The sequence below is a fragment of the Denticeps clupeoides genome, chromosome 3 (genome assembly GCF_900700375.1).
Source record: "Denticeps clupeoides chromosome 3, fDenClu1.1, whole genome shotgun sequence".
In the NCBI taxonomy this organism is placed as follows: Eukaryota; Metazoa; Chordata; class Actinopteri; order Clupeiformes; family Denticipitidae; genus Denticeps; species Denticeps clupeoides.
Window position 1 is genome coordinate 23,362,357 of NC_041709.1, and position 9,608 is coordinate 23,371,964.

The 9,608-nt window shown below is 45.8% G+C and overlaps 1 protein-coding gene across 2 annotated transcripts; it reads left to right on the forward strand.

Annotated features, from left to right (window-relative positions):
- Nucleotides 1-7: 7 nt before the first annotated feature.
- On the forward strand, nucleotides 8-4,452 carry tab1 (TGF-beta activated kinase 1/MAP3K7 binding protein 1). Of its 2 annotated transcripts, none has more exons than XM_028973494.1 (11): nucleotides 8-94; nucleotides 807-937; nucleotides 1,141-1,294; nucleotides 1,393-1,479; nucleotides 1,762-1,900; nucleotides 2,176-2,292; nucleotides 2,381-2,492; nucleotides 2,597-2,741; nucleotides 2,848-3,061; nucleotides 3,223-3,376; nucleotides 3,898-4,452. In XM_028973494.1, the coding sequence occupies exons 1-11, from the start codon at nucleotides 62-64 to the stop codon at nucleotides 4,124-4,126; spliced, it is 1,515 nt and encodes a 504-aa protein (XP_028829327.1). In that variant the 5' UTR covers nucleotides 8-61; the 3' UTR covers nucleotides 4,127-4,452. The 2 variants fall into 2 exon arrangements, with proteins under 2 accessions (XP_028829327.1, XP_028829328.1); XM_028973495.1 differs by lacking the exon at nucleotides 8-94 and adding an exon at nucleotides 119-366.
- Nucleotides 4,453-9,608: the final 5,156 nt, after the last annotated feature.

Consider the following 9,608-nt stretch of genomic DNA (forward strand, 5'->3'; position numbering starts at 1 on the left):
CATGCGCAGTGCAATCTGACGCGCAGCCCCAAAACAAGGCGCAGGAAGGAAAAAGCGCAAGATGGCGGTGCAGCGGAGGAATTTGATTCAGAGCGTAAGTCGCCGTTTCCGTCGCGAATGCAGAAAATTCCACACCTGGGATGGCACGGTCGCAGAAGCTGCCGCTGCATGTTTACTAGCGGTTTACTAACTGCTCAGCTGCCGGCCCGCCCTGTTGACTAGTTCATTAAACGCGCAGCTCGGAGGAGACGAGGCGGAGTTTGTCTTCACCTGGTTTTATGCTGAAATAGTTCAGAAAATCTTCAGAACCAACTTGGAGAAAATATTTGGTAGAGGATGGTGTACGCCAGGAAAATTCATCATAATGTAATGTAACTTGAATAATGGATGGAAATGCTTGCATATTGTCTGTAATAAAGGTGTTTCTACGTTATTTTTGTATCGTATAGGTCTGATTTGGCAATGATTGTGTTATATTGATAAGATGATTGGTTATTATTGTATGATTATGGGTTATACTGATATCAGATTATGCTGATATGATTGAGGGTTTTATTGATTTGATTATGGGTTATATTGATATGATTTTTCAGTTATATTGATAAAATGTTGGGAAATATTGCTATGATTTTGGGTTATGTGGGTTCTATTGATAAGCTGTTGGGAAATATTAATATGATTAATAAAACCTGCTGATGAATTCTGTTCGTGATAATGCTCTGTGGGTGCTGTTTTACGACGCTCACGTGCTCCACGTTGTCCCAGTGGATGAGAAGTTGACGCGGTTATCTCTTGTGGTGTGACAGCATCAGCGCTGGACCGATGACCTTCCCCTCTGCCAGCTGTGCGGCGTTGGCACCGCATCCAACTGCGTTTATGGTCCCGATGGCAAAGGCACCCTGAACCATCCCAATGAAGACTGTCACTTCAGGTTTCGGTAAGCCAGCCGCAGCCCTGACATCAGCAAAAGCTGCTACTCTGCTGCGGTCTCAGTCTGTTAAAATTTTGGAATATTGATCCAAGAGAAAGTGCATGGACCCGTGAAGAACGGGCTGTGTGTGACTGGTAACTGGTTCAGACGCTGTGGTATGTTGTGTGGTTCTGACGCTCGGCGTTCTCTGAATTCTTGCATGTGAGCAGTGGTGAAGATGGCTGTTTCCTCTACGGGGTCTTTAACGGTTTTGATGGCAGCCGAGTGGCCAACTTTGTGTCCCAGTGTCTGACGGCGGAGCTCCTGCTGGGACAGCTGAACTCCAGCCACACAGACTCTGACGTGTGCCGGATCCTCTCGCAGGTGAGAACATTCCGGAACTGAACATGCTTGGCCTGTATGGTGCTAGAGCAGTAGTTAATGCTGATTACAGTGATGTAGCTGTGGTTCTCTGATTAAAGGCCTTTGATGCTGTGGAGAAGAGCTACTTTGACTCCATTGATGACACTCTGGCTGAAAAAGCAAACTTGCAGTCACAGCTTCCAGACGTAAGCCCACAACACACCTGATTGGCCGCTCAGAACTTGGAACAGAGCGTTCCAAGTTGTACTGATAAACAAATAACGGAATGTTGCAGGTTTCACTATGAAATATTGTGTTCAATTCTACTTCTAATTGCATACACTGAAAATTATTTTCAACAATTACAAATTTGGAAAGAGATAAAAATGTCACTTATTATTTATAAATTAGTTCAGCAGAACAAACATTTAAATGAAAAGTGACCCATAATGCATTTCATTAATTTAATTTTTTTTCGCCTCTCCCAGGGACCCCATTTTCACCAGCTGTCCCCGCAGTGTCAGAAGCTGTCAGATCGACTGGGAGTGCTGGAGCAGGAGGTGTCTGGAGGCGCCACAGCAGTAGTCGCGCTCATCCTCAACAACAAGCTTTACATTGCTAACGTGGGTATGTGCGTTCTTCATCTTAAAATGACAGACACTTGGTCTCCCACTTACTCTACCTTTAACAACATTAACAATGAAATCATATTCTGTACTAAAAATACTCATGGGCTAGGTGGTTGACAGGCAATTGGGTGATTTAAAAGAAAAAGGGAGGAGCATATTAAACACTGTGTTTGCATTTATTTATATTGCATGCTTGCATGTGTTTTATTTGTCGTACTGTATTAGTGACACAGTAAATGTGATTTGATTGGTCTGATGTGATTGCCTTGCCAGGAACCAACAGGGCCCTCCTCTGCAAATCCACCAGTGATGGCCAGAATCAAGTGATCCAGATTGGCCATGCCCACATGACCGATAATGAAGATGAGCTGGACAGACTGGCCCAGTTGGGTGAGTTGATGTGGAGGCGTCATCCAGTGAGTTCATTCATCAGGCGGCTCGTTTCACTGCAGAAATGAGTCGGATTATTTGCTCGTAGGCCTGGACCCGTCTCGGCTGCGTCAGGCTGGACTCATCGGTGGCCAGAGCAGCACCAGGAGAATTGGGGACTACAAGGTGAAGTTCAACTACACAGACATTGATGTGCTGAGGTACGCGTTTATATATTTTAACGTGGAAGAAAGTGACGTATCACTATCAGTTTACTGATTCTAAACAAGTTGTTTAATCGAATGAAATGTTTTCTACATTTCAGTGCTGCCAAAAATAAACCAATCATTGCTGAACCAGAGATCCATGGAGGCCAGTCACTGGACAGTGTGACGGGCTTCCTTCTGCTCATGTCTGAGGGCCTCATTAAAGCTCTGGAAGCCGCCCATGGAACGGAGCAGGTCAATCAGGCACGTCCCATACTGCTGTCTTCATCCGACCAGTGATTTTGTTCTCAGTGGCCTTCAGGATCTGCTGCGACAATAAGCTGATCTGAAGGTTCCGTTTCTCCTACAGGAGATAGTAGCCATGGTGGCAGCAGAGCTGGCACAGCAGAGCAGCCTGGAGGCAGCGGCACAATCCGTGGTGGAGCGGGTGAAGCGCCTCCATCACGACGCGTTTGTGAGCGGTCGCTCGCGGGCGCCACACTGCTCTCAACATGAGGATATGACCTTGCTGGTTCGCACCATTGACTACCAGCTGTCAGACGGATCACTCACGCCCACTCAAGGTAAGGTACGCCCACCGCAAGGTCGCTTGCTGCTTCCTGGTGTCCTGTTGTGTACAGAACGAAGGATGAAGGATTTATTTTACCCACAGTTCAGCCGTGTCGTTTAAGGTCAAAATATACCAGCTGACTTCTTCGGTTTCTTTCTCCCCTTGCCTGCGCAGGAGGCCGCATTTATCCGGTGTCCGTTCCATACTCCAACAACCAGAGCACAAGCAAGACCAGCGTCACCCTGTCCCTTGTCATGCCATCGCAGGGAACCCTGACCAATGGGACAAACACAGCCTCCACTCTTGAAGGGGGCACCCCGACCCCAGGGTATGCAGAGTACTTCTGCTTAACGTTGTACCATTTGCAATGTCATTAAGACCACCCAAATAATATTGAGAAGGTCTCCTTTGGCCTCCTGGAATGATTGAGGGCAGCAGGCAATAGGTCCAGTTCCACATGAGGCCACTGGAAGGGCCTGCTCATATACCTACATTTTTGTGTCAAAAATGTGACATGAACAGCGTGTAGAATGTTAACGTTTAGGAGGACGACGTGAACGGCGTGTAGAAGGTGGATGTGAACAGCATGTAGAACGCTGTGGTGTGGATAAAAATACAGCAACAGTTACTGAACTACAGAACTTCATATTTATTTTCAATGTATTTATTTCTATTTCTTTCTCTTCTCACTACACACACACACCCTAGAACATCTATAGTCCCAAGTTCATCTGTACCATTAGGCCTCCTGCAGCCCATACATGAGCTCCCTGACCACCTGCTTTCTGCAGAACCTGACCTTGGCCCTCTCCCTGTCTCTCACTCTTCCTCCCCTCCTCCACCCTGCAGCCAGAGCCCCACCGTCACCCTGCAGTCCACCAACACCAACACCCACACCCAGAGCTCCAGCTCCAGCTCGGGTGACGGCAGCCTGTTCCGGCAGCGCGGCACCCAGGCGGCCCAGCCGGACGAGACAGGCCGTGTGCCCCCTTACGTGGACTTCACCAAGTTCTACCAGCTGTGGGGCATGGACAACAGTGAGGGTCTCAGCATACAGAGTGGCCTGGGACCACAATGATGTCCTTCTGGTATCTTCACAGGCCTCAACAAGAACTGTTCTCTATAACTATTCTCCATAACTATTCTCCAGAGAGACAGACATTGTGGTTGAAGATTCCGAGTCTTTTGTGCATCAGGAGTATATCCTGTTATCCATAAAATGTGCTTTCTCGGCTACCGGTTCCATTCTTTTTTGAAAAAAGAATGAAAGTGTTCTGAATACTGATGAGTGTACTCTAGGTTGTGACCTGCAATCCAGATTCTGACAAAATGACCAGAATAACTGATATAATAAAAATGCTTTTCAAGCAATGCAGGAACAATAAAGTATTTGAATGTCTATTAACAGGCATTAAAAGCATTGTATCAGTAACATATCATCACCGTTTGATAGCTTCACCCTTGGTAGGTGGGTGTTGAGGGTGGTGGCAGAATATCGAGCAGAGTTCAAATCACATATTAGCGAAGCTTTTTTGGTTGAACACAACAACCTGTTTGCTTTGAAAATATGTCATTTGAATGTGGCGCGTGAACAGTAGGTGTAGACTCCCCAACACCCAGTAGGAACGTTCTGGGTCCTGTTCTCTCATTCCAGAAGCATGCTGAAGTACCTACCTCCCTGTTCTACTCTTGAGAGAGGGACTAGGGTTCTCAGCTGAATGTGGGCCAATCTCATGCAGTTTCAAACAGGCAAGTGTTCAAATAGAACCATTTCTTAATCTAAACACTTTGCTACTGTCAGTTTACAGAATGTTCTCTTTTTTTCTCTCCATGCTGTTCCACTGTTTAAGGTTACAGCATCATATAACTAGCTGCTGGCGAGCCTGAGTTACCCTGGGGTCTCCAGGCCACAATCGTTTTCTGTCATTGTACCAGTGTGCAGTAAGAATCCCAGCTGCTTAAGATAAGAGCGCATGGGCATTGTCTTGATCTACCGACACGTGACACCACCTCTGTTGGACACTGTTCTCTTGTAGAAATATTGGTTTTGAAATTAAACACGTGCATTTTCTATAAAATGAGCCCAGAATTGTGTTAAGCCTCTACAGTCTGTGTTGTTGTCGTCACCTTGGGATTTAAAAGTCTGTCGTGCATGTGATCTGAAAACTGATTCGCTGAATCTTGATCATCTAAAGCAGGCAGTGAAAAGCACCATTTTCATTTATGAAGCACAAATACTGGTTTTCACCAAGTTTGCTGCTTCAGTTTTCAGATCTTTTTGTCAGTTGTTTCTGTGGTGTATTGAAGTATAATTACAAGCATTTTATAAGTTTCAGAGGCTTCTACTGACTATTACATAAAGTTTATGAATAGTCAATATTTGCAGCGTCGGCCCTTTTTTTCCCAAGACCTCTACCATTCGCCCTGTCGTGCTGTCAATCAACTTCTGGGCCAAATCCTGACTGATGGCGACCCATTCCTTCATAAGCAGTGCTTGGAGTTTGTCCACCTGCCTCTTGAGAATTGACCACAAGTTTTCAATTGGGAGTTTCCTGGCCATGGACCCAAAATTTCAATGTTTTGCTCCCCGAGCCACTTGGCACAGTGCTCCATCATGCTGGAAAAGGCCTTGTTCTTCACCAAACTGTTCTTAGATGGTTGGGAGAAGTTGCTGTCAGAGGTACCATTCTTCATTCATGGCTGTGTTTAAGTGAGCCCACTCTCTTGGATGAGAAGCAGCCCCACACATGAATGGTCTCAGGATGCTTTACTGTTGGCACGAGACAGGACTGGTGGGGGCATCACCTTTACTTCCTTGGACAATCATTTTTCTGGATTCCCCAAACAATCGGAAAGGGGCTTCAAGAGAGAAAACGACTTGACCCCAGTCCTCAGCAGTCCAATCCCTGTACCTTTCGCAGAATATTAGTCTGTGTTCCACAACAATTTGGCGTCAAAAACAGGATTTTACAGCACCTGGGAATGTCGACCAGTGATTGATCACCCTGAGGATCATTTTCCTCAGCTCCAGTGCGTTGATGTTACGGAGACTGAGCGCTGATCCCTTCTCCGTGCTCCTGCTGGAAATCCAACCCAGTGAGTTTCTTTCATGTCGGTTTATTGGGAGGATTCTTGTAACAGGTGAAAGTGCAGACTTAAACACCTGTAAAGAAAATAGGGTCTGAGGAATTGAACTCAGTATTTTAGCACTTTTACACAGAAGAAAGGCCGGCTGGGAGACGTCCTGCCAATAAAACTTGTTGCAACATGCGAAATAAACCAGGAAAACAGGATCCTCCTAAATACACCAATATGTTGGGATTTTAAAAAGGAAATATGGCGAAGATGCCATTAAATATTTGTTAATATTTGGTTTGGCTTGGCTCCCCCACTTCCTCCCGCCTCAGGTCCGCCCCCACATGTACAAGATCCGTCTGTGACTTCTACCGCCTCCACAGGTGTACAGGCTACCGCGACGCCTCCAGATGATCCCTGTGTGCTCCATCCCAAAACAACGCCTCCGGGGGGTCATTCTATTATGTCCGTGTCAGCATCAGGTCATCATCAGCAGGAGCATTTCACTGTCCCTCTGGCATGTGAAGCAGAGGGCACCACCCCTTTCAGACCATGTTTTCTGTTGCTTCAACTGTGCCCTATAAATTTGCTGGGCCGAGACCTAATATGCAGATTAGGCTTGATTATCACATCAACGTCTGCTGGGTTGACAAGTCACACAGCCCTCCCACCATGAGCAAGGTGAGCCAGCCTCCATATTCCTACGCAGCAGTTCCTCCGCGGTGTCTAATGCTAACCAGTAGAAGATTGCCAACAGCCCCACCTCTGCCACCACCGGCTGTCTCTAACCAAAGCCTGCACTGCACCGGGAATGTCCATCATTTCATCTGACTCCAATCCATTGTACTTCCTTCCTCTCTCATTGGGGACCTGATGCTGACTATGAGAGGGATTATGTTCTGGGATGTTAACCTTTCTGTGCTGTCTGACCATCCGACCTCTACAACTCATACAAAATGCAGAAGCACAACTGATGTTCAACCTTCCCAAATTCTCCCACACCACCCCTCTGCTACGTTCCCTCCACTGGATCCCAGTAGCTGCACGCATCAGATTCAAAATACTGATGCTGGCCTACAAAGCCAAACATGGAGTAGCACCATCCTACCTCACAGACCTTATTACACCTCGCACTGCCCCTCGTATACTCCGAGCCTCCAGTACTGCTCACCTGGTCCCTCCATCTCTGAAGGTAAAAGGAAGACATTCATCTAGACTCTTCTCCGTCTTGGCCCCTCGGTGGTGGAATGAACTTCCCCTTGAGGTCAGAACAGCTCAGACACTGAGCACCTTCAAACGACAGCTCAAGACCTTCCTCTTTAGAGAATATTTAGATTAACTTGTAACTTTCTTATTGTCTGACTTATGTACAGAATCTACAACAGAGTGAATAAAAAGATTGTATTCATAGTTGGGGGTCCTAATGAACCAGAATTGATCACTTCATTGATTGTAACATGGAAGCACGTTGTAAGTTGCTCTGGATAAGGGCGTCTGCCAAATGCCTTAAATGTAAATGTCTGTATGTTTGCCCTCTGAGAAACGTTTTTTTTAGATTCTCGTCAGCACCCAATGTCTCCCTCTCAAAGCCTCCTGACGAGAAGTGGCATGAATAGGGAAGATTCACGTCTGCTGCTCTTTGTGCTCCGGACTGGACGTCCACTCCGAGCTGGAGATTGTGTTTTCCAGTTGGTGGTTGATGATGATGCACTTGAACTTTTGAAGTTTTTGATGATGCGATAAATGATTTAGGTAAAATCTTAGTAGGAGCAACATCCTTGCCTGTGAAGCTCTTTTTATGCAACTGTCACGATGGCTGGACTTGGTGAGGAAAAACGACGCATACTCACAACATTGCGAAACAGGGGTTTAATACATTGCATCACATACATCGTCTTCACATAGTAAAATCGAGTTTGGTGTTCCACAAGGTTCTGTCCTAGGTACGTTACTATTTTCCCTATACATGTTACCTTTAGGTGATGTCATCCGCAAACATGGTATCAGCTTTCATTGCTACAATGACAACACACAGCTGTAACTGTCAGCATTGCCAGATCAGAGGCAGCAGCTGAACAAAATAGAGAATTGTCTGAAGGACATTAGACAGTGGATGCTCACCAACTTTCTTCTGTTAAACACTGAAAAAAAACTCGTAATAGGGTCTCAAGCAGCCAGGCATAAGCTGGCTGACTACATCATCAGTATTGAAGTAAAGGATCTAGGTGTCCTCATTGATGGAGGTCTCTCCTTCAATTTGCATGTAAATAATGTCACTAGGATAGCATTCTTTCACCTTAGAAATATTGCAAAAATAAGAAATATCATTTCAATGCACGATGCAGAAAAGGTCCATTTATTACATCATGGTAAAATTACTGCAACGTATTCAAAATTCATCCTAGTTAGGCTGTCCTAGTTAGGGTACTGGGCCACTGTAGCACCAATATACCACTATTACCACATAATTCAGTATCAGTCGTACAATGCCACCGTCTGCTGCTGACAAAGAATTTCTCCAAGACACGGAATCAAGCAGACAGACCACCGGCAGACTCCAGTGAAGAGACCAACAGATAAATCCTGGTTCCTGACAACTGCTAAACGAGGACATAGCATGAAACAAACCAGAGGGTCACCACAGCCACCACCACCATTACAACTACAGCTTCAGGGATCTTCAAGTGGACCAGTAACATCATTATGGACACGTTATGTAGACCATGACATTGGACTACACTCTGGACTTCTCCAATCCTACAACCGTAGGACTTATTTATTTATTTATTTATCTTATTGGACAAATCATCACAAACCCTGCACTGACACCATTTGCAGGCTCACTCTACCCTGTAACTGTATCTACTCTACTCTGTATCACTCCTTCCCAAGGTTTCTTTTTTTGTGTGTGGAGTTTTTCCTTGTGTGCAGAAGGGTCAAATGTAGGGGGTGTCAACTGTAGGGCTTGTCAAAGCCCATTGAGACATACTGTATGTGATTTTGGGTTATATAAGAAATACATTTTGTTGTTGTTGTTGGAAATCCATACATGGAATCATCCTCCCGGCGAACCACGGCTCCTTGGATCTCAGCTGGTCGGCGTCCGCTGCGTCCAAATTTGGTCGGGTCATTCTGTCATGATTGCTGGACATGGTGAGGAAGAAGGACGCATATGTACGACGTCACAAGACAGGGGTTTAATACATATTAGACAAGACAAGGGGAAAATAACCAAACAATGACCCGAGAGCGAACAGACACAAACAGGGCAGCTTTATACAATTATACACAGGTGATAACAATCAGGAAACATAATAACACAGGACCAACATGAAACTCCGGTCCAAAATCCGGACCCGGAGTAACCCCTGCCGGACCGGATCATAACAGCAACACAATGATGACCTCACGTGTTTCCTTGCAGGAAACCATGGTTAACAGAGGAAGAACAATGATTTTCACATCACCCTCCTCCAGCCTTGTGC